Consider the following 18,614-nt stretch of genomic DNA (forward strand, 5'->3'; position numbering starts at 1 on the left):
AGCCCTCCACAAAACTGGATATCACTGACATATTTGCATGCTGTTGTTTCTAAGTTAAGACATCCACAAAGAGTGCAAGCAAATGTAATTCAATTTATCATAGAATCACAGAATGGCTCAGGTTGGAAGAGACCTTAAAGATCACCCGGTTCCAACCCTCCTTCCATGTGCAGGGATGCCACCCACTAGACATATTCAAGACATACTATTATATTACTCCCCAAAAGAATGTGAGTTCCACCTATGTATAAATAGTATGTGTTGTAGTTATGTATATATACACATGATGACTTGCCTCATGTGCCCTCTGTTGCTCTAAAAGGCTCTGGTAGTTTCCTGAAATCTCTGCTGCCAGCTTCTGCTCAGTCTGAACTAACAAATCCATCCAAGTTTCACACTTCTCCAAAAAGGTCTGCTTCTGCAGCAGGAAAGACTGCAGCTTACTGAAAGGAAGAAAGAAAGAAAGATGGATTCAGGTAAGGTCTCCTGCTCTCTCACATAGTATTGACTCTTGTAGTAAATTTTCCAGCAGAAATCTAAATCAGATAGTATTGATTTTCCCATGCAGCTGCATCATTTAATCTATCTATACAACACTAAAAAGAACCAATCTTCCTTATTTCAAACTCTAATTTATGGCAAAACCACCATCTCAACTCATTGACTTCTATCTTTATTCATGAGTACACTAAAGGAAAGGTGCTTTGGTTAATGAAATATCTGAAATATTTTTTATACTCTGCAAAAGGTATACTTTCTAACTATTGTAATATAAGAAAACTATACAATAATCTTAAGATATCCCCACCTGAATCTTTCTGTAGTCTGAGATGAGATGAGAGACCAGTGTCTGTTCAGGTTCTGCATCCTTTTGATTTCTTTATCATTCAGAGGAAGCCTGTAACCCAGCTCATTAAGACGGTCCAAATCTGGGGCCATGCTGCTGAACTTCAACATCTGACTCTGCAACAAACAATAGAGCTGATAAGCAAGAAGTTCAGTAATTACACTAGTATAGACTAAGCTAGCACTCAGTTAAATTTGGAATGGCCTTGGTTGCCACCAAGTGGCAAACTCCCTATGCCAAGGAAAGACTTTATTTCCAGTTTTCAGCCTCTTTGGTCCCAGTATAGAAGAAAACTTAAACAGAAACAGAGAAGTAAACTGAAATTGCACTTACATATATTGCTGAACTAGAGATTTACCTCTCAGAGCTGCAAAAATAGGCTAGTGCTTGAAGCTACATGTCTATCTTGCCAAGAAAGCGAGCCTTTTTTCGTGTTTGCTAAACTCAATGTTAGGGTAGCATACCACATTGAACATACTCACTTGATTTTACTATTATTATTATTATTATTATTATTATTATTATTATTATTATTATTATTATTATTATTATTATTTTCTTTTGCAGTACAGAAGTGTCCAAATCATTAAATTAGGAAAAAGTGCTATGCTTGTTAGCATGCACAGTGGAAAAACATGTATAGTTAATCCTGAAAGAAAAATAATTGAATATTAAAATGACAAAAACAGCCTAGGTGGCAGAGACAATCAACTTCCTGTCAGGGCCTCCAAAAGAGGAAGAAAGATAATAGATAAATAAATAAATAATAAAAAAAGGCAACACAAAAAGAAAGAAAAAGAGTTTAAATGTATATTATAGGGTACACAGTATGAATGTTTCAGTACACTTCAGTATATCAATATATCCAAAACGTGTAGATGATTTGGTCCTTAAGCTGCATACATTCAAAAAAAATTGAGAGAAAATAAGATAAAGGAACTCCAAAAGTTGCTAAATTTTCCACTCCTAATTTGATTTGATATTCATTTAATCCAAATCCTTTGTTTTTCCTTTTATTCTTTACTCAGGAGCAGAATAACATGGACAATCAATCACTACCTGACTACCATCAAACATCAAATTTCTCAGTCCTATGCTTCCCACGAGTGACAGTTCTTTAATATGTATAGAGTAATATTTGTGCATACCCTGTACAAATTAACCAGGCCAATGTAAAAAAATGAACATTTTGTGTATTTATTACTCACTTTTAGTTCCTCCATCCTACTCTGTATTGCTGAGAGATCAGATGAGTGACTAGGATCCTGTCCTTTCAGTATTTCTTCTGCTTCTGTTATCCAGACCTCAAGGACTTGCAGGTTCTTGGCAAAGGTTTGATAGTCCAGGACTCCAGCCTTCAATAAAAAAGAACCCATGATTTAGGAATTTAGCCACATAGCACCCTTCTGGTAGTTATGCTCCTGATTATTCTCATTATAGATTTGCAAACAGAAGTATACACTAGGAACAATTTAAACTGTTGCTTTGTTTACAGACTGTGGATATAGTGTTTATTATTATTATTATTATTTATTTTCATTATTTTTATCATGGGGCTTTTGCTGTAAAGTCCACACCAGGTGAGAAAATGGGATTTTTCATCATAGCAAAAAGGCAGCACTTCAGCAAAATATTAAAAGACCTTCTTGATTTAAAATACATAGCCTGCTCTAACTTTCTTATATAAAATACTCCTCTGTTTAATGTGCTCTGTCAATAAAAAGAACCACCAGTTTCTGTTGCAATTTCAAATGAAAAAAAATCTCTCCTTACATTAATGAGCATATTCTTGATGACACTAGATTTCTTAGACAACTCCACTTGTCACCCAAACAGAAGCCACTGCCTTGTTGCTTTCTCATCCATGCACTTCCATGCCCTATCAAACACATTCTGACACTCTTTTTCTGCCCTTTAGACCCTAGTGACACATGCAAAAATTAGCAAAATGTGACATACAAGCTTTGACACAAATACTAGGTGTCAGTATGGTCACTGACATTATCAGGAACTGTTAAAATCCATGCTACACAATTGTTTGGAATCTTCTCTCCTTTGTTTTACCACTAAAGAACAAGCTGGGAAGAGAAGTTGTCACTGGGGAAGGAGTAGCTGTGGATATAGTCATTAGCATTATTGCTGTCTGCACAAAGAATGTTGCCCTTGGCATTCCAGATGGAAACATTCCCCTGTGAGGTTTGCACATTCTATTCCAGAAAGTGGAACTTCTTACGAGGTCTCTATACTGTACTTGAACTTTTTTTTTTTTTTCTTTGGCTTTCAGGGAAGATTGGGAAATGCAGATGAACAAGTAGCACCATCTTCTTTACCCAGGTATTTTTGGCTAATTGTGTTTTCAAGTACAACAAGGTGATTGGATGCAGGAACTGAAAACACTCTTTGCAATACCTGAAGTACTGTTTGCTGCTTGCGGAGAATTTGTTCTAGGGTTGACAGATTCTGGTTCAGAGACAGTTGATCAGACTGTATAGCTGCTGCTGCTGAAGCCTCCACCTGGCTTTTTAGCTCCTCTCCCAGTTCTTGAAGAACAATCAGTGAATCCTGTGCTGTCTTTAAATCAACGAGTAGATCCTGTGGCAACACATTGAATAAAGATAGGAATAGTTAATCTGACACTCAGTTGATGCCATCCTCCCTGATATGTAGGAGAAATGAAATCAGTAAGGACCACTACTACATGAAAAATTTATATTTATTACTATATTTCAATGCCAAAGTGCCCACTGTCTCTTTGCATAAAAAGGAATGATATGCAGAATAAAACATATCTAGAATTGCTTATGTGCAGAGGAACAGAAAGAAGTGAACACTCAGCTGCCATTGAGTAAACTGCCGTTACTGATGAGGCAACACTTGTTGAAAAAAACACTTTCGATTTACTGACATGGTGCTCCTACGCAGTGGCAATTCTACCTGTGGGTTGTCACAAGGCAACCTGATCCCTAGATCTCCTATTTTTATTTTTATTTTATTTTTATTTTTATTTTTATTTTTATTTTTATTTTTATTTTTCCTTCTTGTTATGAATTACCGGGACGGATTAAAAACTAACTTTTGCAAATTGTGTAATGCAATTATCTGACTGAACTATTTGAGTTGCCTGTCCAGCAAACTATGGCAGCAAATGCTCAGAATGCTCATTAATGTGTTAATTTTTTGCCTTGCAATTGTTTTTCTTACCCTAAGACAACTGCCATTTCAATTTTCTTATCAAGGACACTTAACATTAACTTGAACTCAAACACACCAAAACATAACCACATAACAGGAGACAAAAAATCCTGCTTCTCTGGGACACAGTATCAAAAATAGAGGAATCTCAAGGTTCCAGAGTCAACACTGTTCCTCCATGTGGAAGGATAAAGACACCAAGAACACACACAGTCTTTTTTCATTCAGAAAAAGTGACCAGCCTTGACTTGTGGAAATATAGACAAAGGATCCTGTTTCTTTCTACTATAAGGAGCTCAATGAATTTGGCGGAGATTCTTGCCTAGCAAGAAATACTTTGATAAGCAAGGACTTAAGACTGAATCAAACAATAGAATTTATCCACCTTCTCCAGAGAGATGACTTCAGATAAAAGCAACATAATACAGCAACAAATAATAGAGGGATCATATAAGTCCAAGATAATCATGAGATTTGGGTAGCAGACATGAAGCTGTCTCTCCTGCACATGAGAGATGCTTCAATAAAAAGAAAATTTCCAATACACCAAATATGTAGTTTAGTAATGTAGAGCCTGTTGTGATTTTTAGGTCACAGAGCTGTTGTATAGTGCAACGATTAAGTGAACATACATTACAGTCCTGAATCCAAGAAGTTACTTCATCATCAGCAATATCTTTACTGGTTGCAGTCTTCAACAGTTCATTGATTTGATCTTCTTGTTGACGGACTGTTGAAGAGCATTGTTGGTAACAGTCCTTGTATCTCTGCCACAGCTGAAGGAGACCCTTACTGGAACGCAGCCGCTCTGCAATCTCCTGAAGAAGGTTGTTCCACCTGGTGAAGAGATTGGATGAATGATCAAACCTTGGTAGCTCAAAAGAACTACACCTGCCCCTCTTCCTCACTGTTGTATCCATTGTCTCTGCCCTTCTTCCTCAGTGCTGTTTCCTGTGGTCTTCTGTCTTTTAAGAAATTTTATAATAATAATCAAGATTCAGACATTAGGAGAAAAAAAAGGAATCTAAGAAATATGTTGACAGGATGTTCTGACCTGTCATACCAGGTTTGATCTGTACTGCATCTTGGATGCTGCATATTAATATTTTAGGTCAAAGCTGGAGTACGCTTTTTGAAGTGAACCTACTGCAATTCCCACTTAGCACACCTTGGTTCACCACACAGCAGACATAACTGGCCAAGAACTGCCAGCCTCAAATTTAATCAAGGGCCTGAAAGGCCCAGAACAGGTGTAAATATGAAACCATTTCTTCTGCTGCAGTTTCCTCCCAAAATCTCACAGAATCTTTAAATTCATAAAGCCTCATAAAATTAAAATACTTCCAGGTTTATTAAAGCTCTAATAGGTTCATTATCCAATTAAATGTCTAATTCCTCTTTGAATTCTTAGCTTTAGTGGCACCCAAAACAAGCTGCTTTCTGAAATGTACTGTGTTTATCAAATTTTCTCATTATTTCCTTATCAAAGAAAAATCACAGCATTTTCAATTGTTACTATATGATAAAATTATCTCATAAAGTGAAAACCTTGTCAGTCATCACTGAGACTTAAATCATACAGTATCTTATCATAGAATGGCTTAGGTTGGAAGGGACCTTACAGTTCATCCAGTTCCAACCCTCCTGCCATGGGCAGGGATACCTTCCACTAGACCAGGTTGCTCAAAGCCCCATCCAACCTGGCCTTGAATACTTCCAGGGATGGGGCATCCACAGCTTCTCTGGGGAAAAAGTCTTCTCCCCATGTTTCCAGTTTCTAGTACAGGATGAACCAAAATGAGTTTGGCATGATTGCGTTTTCAAAAACAGACTAACAAACATACAACCCCCCAAAACCAAATACAACAGTATTTCTACCACAGCAGTTTTTGATCTTGGATCAATCAAATCCTTCTGTAGCTTCTCTGAATAAACCTTCAGACTTCTATGGCCTGGATTCAAAGTTGGGGAAGTTGTTTGCCAAGCTACTGGCAAAAGCTTAGATCTTAGATAGAAAAGTCTATCATGCTCTTCCTACAGCTAGAAATTGCAAGCTGAGTACTGGAGAAACTAACGCATGCACAGCAATTTTCAGACAGAATTCTTGCATTTTAAGTGCAGTTTTATTTTCCAGGACAAGAATTGTCATGGTTGCAAATTTCCCTGCAGCCATGCATGGAGCAAAGCTGCTGACACTAATGATCCAAATCTCTTTCTGGAGAAAACATTTCTTTTATTATTACTAGTAAAATAACACACTTCTGCTCCAGCAAAAGGAATAAAATAAAAGAATACATAAAATATAATAAAAATAAAAATGATGGAAAATTGAGTCCACAGTTAAATGCAAATCTACCACTGAAAGTACAGTTCAACATAAACACACTTTCTACCTCATATTCACTTCCTTCAAAGTGGTGGTAAGTGTTTCAGTCACTGGTGGGTGACATTGTTTTAACAATTGATTGGTCACTGAACCAAATTTCTGTAAACTATTTTCTTGCTTTTCTAGTTCATCCTGTAGGCTCTGAAATAGAAGAAAAAATAATGATACACAAACTATTATAACTGTATGATGTAGAAACATTTCAAAATCGTATGTAGCGATTGCAATATATGGGTTATGAAAGCAAAACTAGATTTCATGTGTATTGAATCTAACTAGGAAGTTTTTTAATATAAAGACTATTGCTAGATACACTTGATTCAATATCCAGGTGTAGCAAAAAGTATGTTTTTAACCAAAATTTTCTAAATATGTGAAAATTTTGTAAAAGAAATTATCCTAAGCAAATACTTTTGTACTGACAGAATAAGTGCATGGAACTCCCTCAGAAATAACACATTAACTGCTGTAAGATATTAAATTTAATGACGTTTTCCTGTTCAAACTTAGATGAAAAAGGAACAGCATAAAAAAGTTTTATTCTAAAAAGAAGGTTCTTACTTTTTCACTTAACAGACTGAAGTATTGCTATCAGGGAAAATGTTCCTTTTTTTTTTTAAAAAAAAAAAAGTATATATATATATTTAACTATATTATTGCAGTTTGAACAGTTCAGCAAATCTCAACCTGATCAATCAATATACACAAAATAAGTAAAAAAGGGCTTTTTAAAAACAAATAAACAACAACAAACAACAACAACAACAAAAAAACACACAACTTATCCTTCTACTGACTCCTCCTGTCTGATATGTAGAAAATGAAAACATGGAAGAGTGCCTGTGAAGTGTATATATGTTCTTTAAATTTTGATTTGGAAAGTGAGGATTATGCTTAAGGCATTTGGCTGTATACGTCTGGACATCCAATCACACAGAGTATTTACTTTTAAGCAAATTGCTTTTTTATGTAAACTAGATCCACAGATATAATTTTATAAAAGCTGTCTCAGTGTGTGGAACATTAACAGGTCAAAATGTAAGCAACACAAAAAATCTACAAATGAAACAATTTTACCATTTTAGTTAGTTAGATAAATGAAAAATGTAATGGCTACTTGATAAAGTGCCCTCTCAATGTCATAAGATTTTAATGTGCCGATACACCTGTAGTTTCATTCATTATCAGCTAAAATGTACATGTATTGCATCCATGCAATAAGGACAACGTTTATCCTTAAATCCATCCTCAGTGTGGCAAGAAGCATGGTATTCCTTTTCACCTGAAGGTTATGAACTTGGACTTTCACAGCTTCCAAAGAACCAGTAAGGAGATAGAAACGGGACAGAGAATATCTGGCTTCCATCAGGTAACTGTTCAGTTCTTCATAAGCCACTTTGTAAATGCTCCACTGATCAAGAACAGATTGCAACAATATCTTTAGTTGGCTAACCTAGGAGGAGGGAAGGAGGGAAAAAAAAAAAAAAAGGTAAATGAAAAACATTCAAGGGGTTTGCTTTTGTTTAAATTATTTCCTTCCTTTTGATCTCAGATTCTACTTGTTCTTCATGCAGAACTTTAAACTTGTTGGAGAAAGAAGAGAACATTTTGCCCTACCATCAGCTAGGCTTACACTGGGTACAGCAGAAAGGTCTGTTTGATTCCATAAAGCCACAGAAGACCAGTATGGTAGGGACTGGAAAGATAGTGAGTACATTCTACCTTGCTTCGAAGAAGGTTCAAAAGCAATTTCTTGACTCCTTAAGACAGGCAGTTGGCCTCTCAAATCCAAGAGAGGCTAGTGCTACAAGAGAGGATAGTTCTAACACACTGCATTCTTCCTGAGAATATGGACTAATGCTACCAAGGTTCAGATTTCAGGTGATGACAATTGAAACTGATCTCTTCCTCAGTCTGCGTGACCCATATGCTTAAAAAGGTAGTTACTTATGGATCATTTGGTACTTTTCTACTACGTATCAGCATATAAAAAGCTTGAATTTTAAGAATGTAAAACAGATTCTGTGATTCTGTGATCCTTGATATAGTAAATTTCATGTACACACTAGCTTGAAGATGGATGAAAACAGAGACACAATTCAGAATCTCTTCCCATACAACACAGAATAAATCCACTAGCTGCAAACTGCTAATTGTTCTCCTGCAAGTTCCAATTCCTGGAACTATGGTTTGCCCTTTGATAATTGTTTTACCATGTGATCCAAGTTGGCCCAGGCATGGTTGATTTCTTTCAGTGTATTCATAACAGTAGAAGAGACTTCTTCCTTCTTGTTCTGTATCAAAGACAGACCACTTTGTTCTATGTTTTCTACTTCTTTTTCTTTTGTTCTTATTGATTCTTCTAATTCCTTAAAATAAAAATAAGACACATGAGTATTTTTGTTTGTTTACTTTAATGGATAATGACTCGAGTCAGTAAAGATACACATAAGCTCCCCAGTTTGTACAATGTTAAAAATAGGAAAGGCAAACTTGTGCACTTTGTCTTTTTATTCTCAAGAGAATTATAACTCATCAACAATTTTCTTGAATATTTTATCTTCCCTTTAAATCACAGTTGCATATCTTTAATTTAAATAGAAGTATGTCATCCACATTAAAACTCTGTTGTAACCAGCTGCTCTCATGGAAGAGTACAAAATTAATTAAAAATAGGCTAGCAGTTTGAATACATGGGAAAATTGTTGTGTTGTCTTAGTTTGTCCCAGAACACAGAGGGCTTTTTAATTAGCCCAAAGTTGGCTCAAGCCCCTGGAAAAACTGAATTTTGCCACCCAAAGGAAAGGACAAAATGATTTCCTAGGGAAAGATGTCAATTTGCTGTGCCTCCCCACACAAAGTGGAATCTTTATTCTTTTGCCAGATCCCAGCAAAGCCCCTTGCCTGAGGACATCAAGTCTTCCCCTTTTCTAGATGACAAGCTCACTGGACTCCAGCCAATGATAACAAGCAACAGACTGTAGGAATTTTTTTTATTGCCTCCACAAGGTTATACGTTATTGGGAAGTATTATTATGATCGAGTGGGTGGCATTCCTGCCCATGGCAGGGTGGTTGGAAGTAGATGGTCTTTAAGTTCCCTTCCAACTTGAGCTATTTGATAAGTCTATAATTAACAAGCTCTATAACATTTTGCTCTATTCAGCATTCCCCCACACTAACCCAAGAAAATAGAAAGAAAATGAATGATCGGCTTGAAAAGAGGTGAAGAAAATGGGGTTGAGTATTTAGGCACAGAGGTTGTAACGGCTTGATAATGGCTTGTTTTGCTGCTGGAAGTAAGTGCTTACTGTATTGTCAAGAGAACCCTAGACTGGTCATGGAAATGAAGATTCAAAGTTCTGCAATGCCAAAGTTCTTTCAATTTGTCCATATTCTGCAGGTTACTCCTTATTGAGAGAGATGAATCATCCACGAAAGAAAACAAAACTCTGGGCAAACTAAAAACACCTATCTTTCAATAAAATACTCTCCCTAAGAATCAAAACAATACCAACAATAAAAAAAACGAGTTTAACCATTGCTATAAGAGACTTGACATTATTGATAGCAGGAAGAGTATTTGGAACCAAATTCTGCCCAACACTTACTATTAACAAAATTCATCCATTCTCACAAACAACAGTTTTGTCTATATACATTGCAAATCATATATGTGAGAGCATTTTTGCTGCACTGTTTATTTTTCCCTTCTTCATTATTTCAAAATTTTGTTTATAACTTTTTAATTTTTATTTTCATTTTTTAACACCTGACACTGAAACAAACACTTCTAAGTTGCAAATATCAACTTTGACTTTCTGACAAGGGGATTTTAACACTAAGTATAATTTAAGTTTGAAGAAGGTTGCTTCAAAATTCAGAATGCAAAATTGGAAGAAGCTTCAACCACCAATAATAGCAAATATTTCTGGCTCTATTTCCTTTTCATCATGTTAACCTCAAGACAAAATTAAAGATGCATTAGTCTTTCTGAACCATGATTAAAAAAAAAAAAAGAAAAAAAAAAGTTGCCTTCACTTCTTAATATGACACTAGGTAGCAACTAACATTGGTTAATAAATAAGCTGCAGCTTTTGTACTAGTTGAACCGGATACTTGGGAGTGTCTGATATGGTTATTTCTTAAACAATTTGTTTCTGTGCTGATCAAAGTCTTGCCATTTGTAACTTATTCCCCAAGTATATTTGCTAACTTCCCTGACCAAAAGAAACCAAAAAGGTGATAAATCAGATTCAGCTTTGAACTCTAGCCAAGCACAGCTTGCCAATTATGTCAGTCTATGCTAAATTACACTTGGTATGGGCTCATTGTGCTGAAATCATCAAGACACTTTTATCTGAAACTAGTCATTGGATACAGTTTGAAAACCTGAATTAAGGAAAAGAAGAAAAGGAAGAAAAAGAAGAAAAAAGGCTTCTAACATATCTGACCTAACCGCTTATTTGCCATTACAGAATCAAATACGGGTTTAATGCACTGGTGAATTTACACTAAATTCTATTATGCACTTCATTTTTTATTTTAGATTTCCATTTGTGAAGACTTAAAAGCTGGATCATACTTATCCTATTCATTAAATGCATGGGTGAAAAACAGCCACACTAAAATAAACATGCTTCCCAACTCCTTTTCTAAGAATACTAAAAAAATACTAATTAATATTAAATAAAGATAATAATTATAAAAATAATTATAATTTATAATTATTATAAAATAATAATAATAATTGCAAACACTAAAGAATACTAAGATTGTGGACATGCAGTTGGCATGACTGAGTTTAATTACACATTTGATCTGTTGTGAAATTTATTATTTGGTCTCTGGTAGAACAAAACAATTTTGAGCAAAAATATTCTGATGCTTGATAGCATTCAGAAAATTAGAAATTCAGAAAAAACTTTTTCCTAGACATGTATAAACTTGAACCCTAGTCTGATAGCTCCAGAAGTAAGCTTTCAACTACTTAAATGTGCACACTATTCCTAGTCAGGTGCTCAGTGTCAGCTGTAATTCCCTATGCTGTGTAGTCTTGGTATAAATTTTGCATGAAATTATGACCTGCTGTGCATTATGTATAACTGAGCTTTGTCTCATTCAATCTTTGCCCATTCTAATCAAGATTATTCTTCGTTCTTTCGAAGGTGAAAAGAGTCCAGCACTGTTGGCTTTTCTGGATAGTTGAATATTCGAATAAATATGATTCCTAGCACTTTTTAAAAAGGGAAATTGCAAGGGAAAACCTCCTTGCATTCTATCATCTTTCTTTTAGTAATTCTGAGGAAATGAGAATGTCAGGGGAAAAAAAATGGAAGGAAAGTGGGGGCAAAGAAAAAGTAGTGATGAGTTTTTTTAAAACAAACAAACAAACAAACAAACAATATATTTCTGAATAGTCAAGCATGGTGTTCATGACATCACGTTCCAAATAACTAGCCAAACAGGAATGGTAACATATTCCGTTGATGGCCTTTATAGTCCAGTAAGCCTGACATAGCTGGAAATGTCCTTGCCTTTATACTCAATGCAAAAAGAATAATGACTTTGCTTTTAAACCTCGTGGGGTATTACCATTCCTTCTTCCTTTCTTTAGTACTTGCACATTAGGAATAAAATCTTTCTCACTGAAGTACAGAGAAGCTTGTTCACTGACTTCCATGGTACGCAGATATCTCATGGTTTTATTTGGTTTCGTTTCTAACTGCTGGAAAGAGAATATTGCTATTTAGAAAGAGACATTACCTGACAATCTTTCAAAGCGTTCTGTACTGAAGCCTGGTCTCCAATTCTCTGTTGCTTTTTCAGCTTCTTGTCTTGGGTTTCAAACCAAGATTTTAGGTACTGCACATTATTTTCATATTCCGTCCAAGATTCCTGCAGACTTTCCAACAGCTGGATCTGCAAAGAAATATGAGTGTATACTTCCTCATACAATTACCTCTAATGTTGTGTCAATTAAATAAATCAGTGAAAAACAATGCTGACCAGTGCCTTTCTCAGAATTCAGTAATGTTTTCTGAATTTAAACACAGTATATGTATTCAAATTGAAATATGCCTGTTATTTGTAAAGGAGTACATTAAAAAAAAATAAAATTCTGTTTAACTGAGGAATTATTCTGCACAGATAAATTGTTCAAACATAATGACACATTGAAAAGAGCTAACACTTTAGCAGGATTTTTTTATGAAATGGCATTATTTTCAGACATAAAAGACCTCAAGACTTCCCAAATAAAATTAAGTATCTAAACATGCATTTTATATTTCTTGCTTATTATTCTGATAAAGCAGATGAATATTTATATTAACTCCTTTATCAATTGACAGCTTTGAAATCACTCAGATTTTTCTGAAATGGGTGTTATTCAATGGAGAATGAGATAGTTTTTCTTTGAAAGGAAATATATGAGTTAAAAAAAAAAACAAAGCAGAATTTGAAAAAGGCAGTGTTGACATAAAAGGCATTCACAGTACTTAAGACAAGCTTCACTCTAGGGAACGAGTCAACATAATTAGGTGTAATCTTAATTAGAACTGTTTGAGGATGTGATTGTCAATTGACCACAGTGACAAGACAGCTGTGAGCAAAGTGAGGAAAGCAAATAGCAGACTAAAGATCCCTAGGAGTTTGGGATAGCAGACTTTGTTTTGTCCAAGGAACCGTGATCCCATGGGAGGCTGTAGAGAAAGGCAAAGGAGAAACTGGATGCTCTTCAAGGACATCTTCCTCAAGTCACAAAAATGACCCAACCCAGGCTACAAGGAAACAGGACAGCATAGTTTAGAAGTTTGGGTTGAAGTGAGAACTTTTTACAGAGCTAAAAAGGAAAAAGAAGTATGCATGGAAAATGGGTTACGAAAAATGGACATACATGTAAAAGCATTGCCTGGCTGTGTAGGGCTGTTGTTAGGAAAGCAAAATTTTGGCTGGAGTTAACTAGTGAGGGACAGAACCCTTCTTGCTAATCTTTGCAAGTACATCAGCAACTAATGGGAAACCACAGAATAATCTGAGGCACACCGTGTCGTGTCTTCTGTGCTCTGATCCTACTGCCAACATCTCATGCCTCCTAGGTCTTCTGGCAGACTCTGTACTAGCCATGGTAGAGGAGAAAAGAATTAGGAGCTACTTATGTAAGGTCGACATGTAAAAGTCCACAGAACAAGACAGGCTGCATCCAGGGGTGCCAATGTCATTGCAAGGTAGCTATCACTTTGAAAGGGCAGTTGGAAGAGGTTTCTGGTGACTGGAAAAAAGGCTACATTGCAAATCCTGTCAGAAATGTGGAAATGTCCACATGCATGAAGAATAAGAAGTAATAAGTACAGCCTTACTAAGGGTAAACTGTGCCTAAACTAACTGATCAACTGCTGTGATTATATGATGGACAAATGGAGAGTAGTGGATGCTGTTTGACTTGGCTTTAGCAATGTTTTTGATATGGATGCTATATCATCCTTATAGCAAAACTTAGGACAGATAGTTTCAATGGGAGGTATAAAAGTGAATGAACACTTTTGGAGTCATCAGCCTTAAAGGTCAATGGTAAACACTTCAACGTCCATCTGGCAGTCATTTACAAGATGCATCATCATAGGGTTGATGTTGTTTTATATGTTAGAAGTTGATATTGTTTTATCTGTTACTTCTTCTAACTCATAAAACACATGCTTATATGTTTATATGTTTTATGAGTTAGAAGTGTTTGATATGCTGGAGAGTAGGGTTGCCATTCATAGAAATGTAAATAAGGTGGAGGAATGGATTTGGGAATCCTCATGAAAATCAGCGAAGACAAACGTAAAGTCCTGCACCTGGGACAAAGTAACATGCAACAGTGCAGGCTGGCAGTAGGCTAGCAGCAAGCTGGATAGAACGCAACTTTGTTGAAAAGGGCATAGGGGCTATGATGGGCAATAACTTGAACGCAATCAATAGATCAGAAGTGTGGACCTGTACTAACGAAGGCCAACTACATCCTCTGATAGATTATTGAAAGTGTGCCTCGCAAGTAAAAACAAGAGATTATTTCCCTCTCCTTGACTCTTGTGATCCATTTTGGGCCCTTTCTATTGACAAACTGGTGAACAGGCACTAAGGTTGTTAGGGAGCCGAAGCACATGACATACTAGGAGAGGTTTTCTTCATTCAGCCTGAGAAAAGAAGGTTAAGGAAGCATCTCTTTGTGCTCTTCCAGTCCTTATGTGTGTGCTCCTTTAGACAAGATGGAGGCAAAATCTATTTGGAGGTGCACAGTGAAAAGAGAAGAGACAACAATCACAAGCTGCAACAATGGAAATTCTGTTTGGGCATAAGGCAAAAACCTGTTCTTCACAGGAATAGGGGATAGTAGTTAAATATAAAAACAGGCTCCTCAGAGAGGCTGTAGAATCTCCATCCTTGTAGATTTTCAGAACTCAGCTAAGCAAGTCCCTGTGCAATCTCATCTAATGGTAAAGTGAGCTCTGTTTGAGCAGGAGGTTGGACTAGATGACCTGCAGAGACTTCTAGTCATTACTATCTGACATTTGCATGTGTTTTGACAGTTTACTTCAGAGCAGCGGTAGGTTTTCCTCTTTACCTTTTCCATTACCAGGCCTTGCAGGATCTGCCAACGTCTATTCATTGCTCCGAGTTGTTCTGCAAAATCAGTTTTGTCGCTACGTTTACTTTCAACATCCTGGCTGCTAATCTGTAGCACAGATTGGTTCACAAAATCTACCGTCAACTGTTTGCAATTTAAATCTATCTTGAAACCCTAGTAAAAAAAGAAGGGAATAAAAAAAAATGTATCATCATTATTTAACTTCCTCGAGAACAGAGGAGGAAAACGTTCACAGATTACAACTCTACCACAATTTTCCTAAAGTTTTTCTAGCATTGGAACAACAATTAAAAACATTGATATTTGTTTTCTAAATATTGAGAATAAAGACTTCAATACATTGTCTTTGGAATAAAGAATCTGTTTTCTCTGAAGTAAATGATTAAAATGCAACAGTAAACATATTGGTCTCAAGGATATGATTTAAGAAAAACTGTCTGTTTAAAAAAATTATTCACTTTATTTAGTATAAAACTTTTTTCTACACCAAGAGGTAATACAAAAGATATTACAAACAGAGAAGAAGAATAACCAAGAACTGCTTTTTTCAGGAGACTCATGAAGACTAAAGGTGAAGTATCTGCCTTTCATGTAACATGTACAAATATCTGGAAGGTATCATAATAAATATTCTTCAGAAGGATAAAACTGATATGACACTGAAAATAGAGTCTTCGGGTGCATATCTACTACAGGAGTACTACCAATCTGGTTAAAGATTTGAGATTGTTCTTTATCTATTCTCCTCAATAGTTATCACAAGAAACAGCATCTTTCATTTTCACTTCAGATACTGATTAAAATGATCTTGATTTGTAAAGAAATGAATGAAAACACCTTTCATTCAAGAACAGGCTATGCTTTGAGGAGAGGGAGATACCATGCAAAAAATTCATGAAAGCACATATACAAAGTGCTTTGTGGTTTTGGATGAAAGTCAGATCTAATAACATTTCATCATGTGAATATTGCTTTGGATTAACTGGAAATTAAGGTAAGTACATTAAAAATTACATTCCTGCCATAAACAGCAGAGTAAAAGTATTTTTTGTTTCTTTTCCACTGTGTCAAATATCACCCAGTTTTATCTAGTGTACAACTCTAACCACTCCACAGTGTAAATACTTTTTTATCTACTTAAGTCAATTATACTTTACACATGTATATATATTTAGTGGAGATAATTAGAAAAGAAAGTCCATAACATTTCCATGATATACCTTGTACTTTTGGACATAATCCTGAACGGCCTTCTGTCCTACTACATTTTTTATATTCTCTTCATCTTGCTGAATAACATTTTCCATCAGGGAAATCCAGCTCATAACTTCAGTGATGGCATGGCGAGAAGGAATTCTGTCCATCTGTAGCTGTAGAAATAACAGACAACGTCATGAAGAAAATGGATAAGAACCCCTTGCTTTGCATTACCATAGTATACGTTCCTTTACCTGCTCTTATTATCATGTACATCCCTAAAACATTATTGAAGTTTATAAGACAATGAAGTAAAAGAAATTATAGCTTTTAATATGAAATACATTGTATAACTTCATACATCTTAATAAGAAAACATTCTATTAAAGGTTTATTATTTCTGTTCTTCATTGTGCAAAGAAACTGGACAAACCCAAAGATTCCATTTTGGCTTCCAAAAAGCTATGCATTCTCACTCCATAATTCTGTACTGGGTTTATGTAGCTCAACTTTAAGCTATACTTTTTCAGTCCTTGTAAATGGCTAGTGAGTAGGCCAATCGAAAATAATTTTCTACTACTCTTCTTTTGGAGGTGATTTCTAAATGGGCTTATTTTGAAAAGTACCTGATTTTTTCTTAAAAGACTTTTTTCTTAAAAAACATTTGATACACTGGTGTAACTGGCTTAAATACAGTTACTTGGAAATGTACTCTAAGACTTTTGTTTAGGTAGATTTATATATTTTGCATTACAAGATGGTTCAGAGAACGACTAAATTAAATTATTTTGGCAAATATAATAAGTCTCGTAAACATCTTATACTCTTCACCTATGGCGGCTATGGTTTTTTGTTTGTTTTTTTTTTTTTTTTTTTTAATCTTATCTACTTGTTCTTTAAAATGTAACCTGTGTAACTCATAAAGTCTGAAAGTAGCACCTATTGGTGCTAGACACTATGAGTAGACAGGATTTAGACAAGAGTGTAAGCTTTCCCACACTAAAATGAATGTAATGTTCCTATCTTGCTCACATGGATAGGCAGGAAGGGAGCAACCATGTCTCAGAGAAAGTGCCAACTGTATGGTTTGAATTTTTTGGAATATTAAAAGCCATCACTGTGCTTCCTTACTTGGTGCAATTTCTCTTGTACCGCTGGGATTTGTGTGAGCAACTCTGTCCACTGACTGTCAATCTGGGATAATCCTGCACGCAATGCTGCTGTATCCACCTTTTTCAGTCTGAGGAGCTGGTTCCCAGTACTGAGGACAGAAGATTTCTGTGATGATTTAGCATCCACTTCTTTTGAAAACTCCTGTAAACAGAATCATTTTTTTGTGGAGATAAGCAGTTTACTGTACTTAAATCTTTACCTCAGAAAGCTAAGAATACCCTCATTTCTCTTCAAAAACACGTTTTCTATTAGTGTTTATGAGCTATACTTCAAATCAAGTGAAAATATAAACTGTTTTTAATCATAAAAATAATACAGTTCTGAATTGCAACTGGGGTGCAATAACCCCAAGCAGAGCTACAGGCTGGGAGATGAGTGGTTGGAAAGCTGCCAGGCGGAGAATGACCTGGGAGTATAGGTGGATAGTCACCTGAATATGAGCCAGCAGTGTGCTCAGGTGGCCAAGAAGGCCAACAGCATCCTGGCTTGCATAAGAAGCAGTGTGGCCAGCAGGTCTAGGGAAGTGATCGTTCCCCTGTACTCAGCTCTGGTGAGGCCGCTCCTCGAGTGCTCTGTTCAGTTTTGGGCCCCTCGCTACAAGAAGGACATTGAGGTGCTCGAAAGAGTCCAGAGAAGGGTGACGAAGATGGTGAGGGGTCTGGAGAACAAGTCCTGTGAGGAGCGGCTGAGGGAGCTGGGTTTGTTCAGCCTGGAGAAAAGGAAGCTCAGGGGCGACCTTATCACTCTCTGTAAGTACATTAAAGGAGGCTGTAGCGAAGTGGGGGTTGGTCTATTCTCCCACGTGCCTGGTGACAGGACAAGGGGGAATGGGCTAAAGTTGCGTCAGGGGAGTTTTAGGTTGGCTATTAGGAAGAACTTCTTTTCTGAGAGGGTTGTGAGGCATTGGAATGGGCCGCCCAGGGAAGTGGTGTCTCCATCCCTGGGTGTCTTTAAAAGACGTTTAGATGTAGAGCTTAGTGATATGGTTTAGTGGAGGACTTGTTAGTGTTAGGTCAGAGGTTGGACTCGATGATCTTGAGGTCTCTTCCAACCTAGACAATTCTGTGATTTTGTAATGTGCAAACACACCAGCTCATCTACAGAAATAATATTTTTTTTTTTTGCATGCTCTACTTAATGACCATTTCATTGCTACACTTTTTATTTGTAATTTGAGAAAAAAAAAAT

General features: G+C 36.1%; 1 protein-coding gene across 13 annotated transcripts in view; it reads right to left on the reverse strand.

Annotated features, from left to right (window-relative positions):
• SYNE1 (spectrin repeat containing nuclear envelope protein 1) overlaps positions 1-18,614 on the reverse strand; it is a 306,198-nt gene that overhangs the window by 51,950 nt on the left and 235,634 nt on the right. For all 13 annotated transcript variants that reach the window (XM_082757645.1, XM_082757640.1, XM_082757651.1 and 10 more), the window contains 12 exons: positions 17,385-17,567; positions 16,277-16,426; positions 15,033-15,209; positions 12,191-12,346; positions 8,639-8,794; positions 7,708-7,878; positions 6,433-6,566; positions 4,672-4,876; positions 3,257-3,439; positions 2,056-2,202; positions 809-963; positions 296-443 (listed from right to left, as the gene is read on the reverse strand). In XM_082757645.1, coding sequence (XP_082613771.1) covers positions 296-443; positions 809-963; positions 2,056-2,202; positions 3,257-3,439; positions 4,672-4,876; positions 6,433-6,566; positions 7,708-7,878; positions 8,639-8,794; positions 12,191-12,346; positions 15,033-15,209; positions 16,277-16,426; positions 17,385-17,567 — 1,965 coding nt within the window. The remainder of the gene's footprint in view (positions 1-295; positions 444-808; positions 964-2,055; positions 2,203-3,256; positions 3,440-4,671; positions 4,877-6,432; positions 6,567-7,707; positions 7,879-8,638; positions 8,795-12,190; positions 12,347-15,032; positions 15,210-16,276; positions 16,427-17,384; positions 17,568-18,614) is intronic.

Source organism: Aythya marila (assembly GCF_965140915.1).
Source record: "Aythya marila genome assembly, chromosome: 3".
NCBI lineage: Eukaryota > Metazoa > Chordata > Aves > Anseriformes > Anatidae > Aythya > Aythya marila.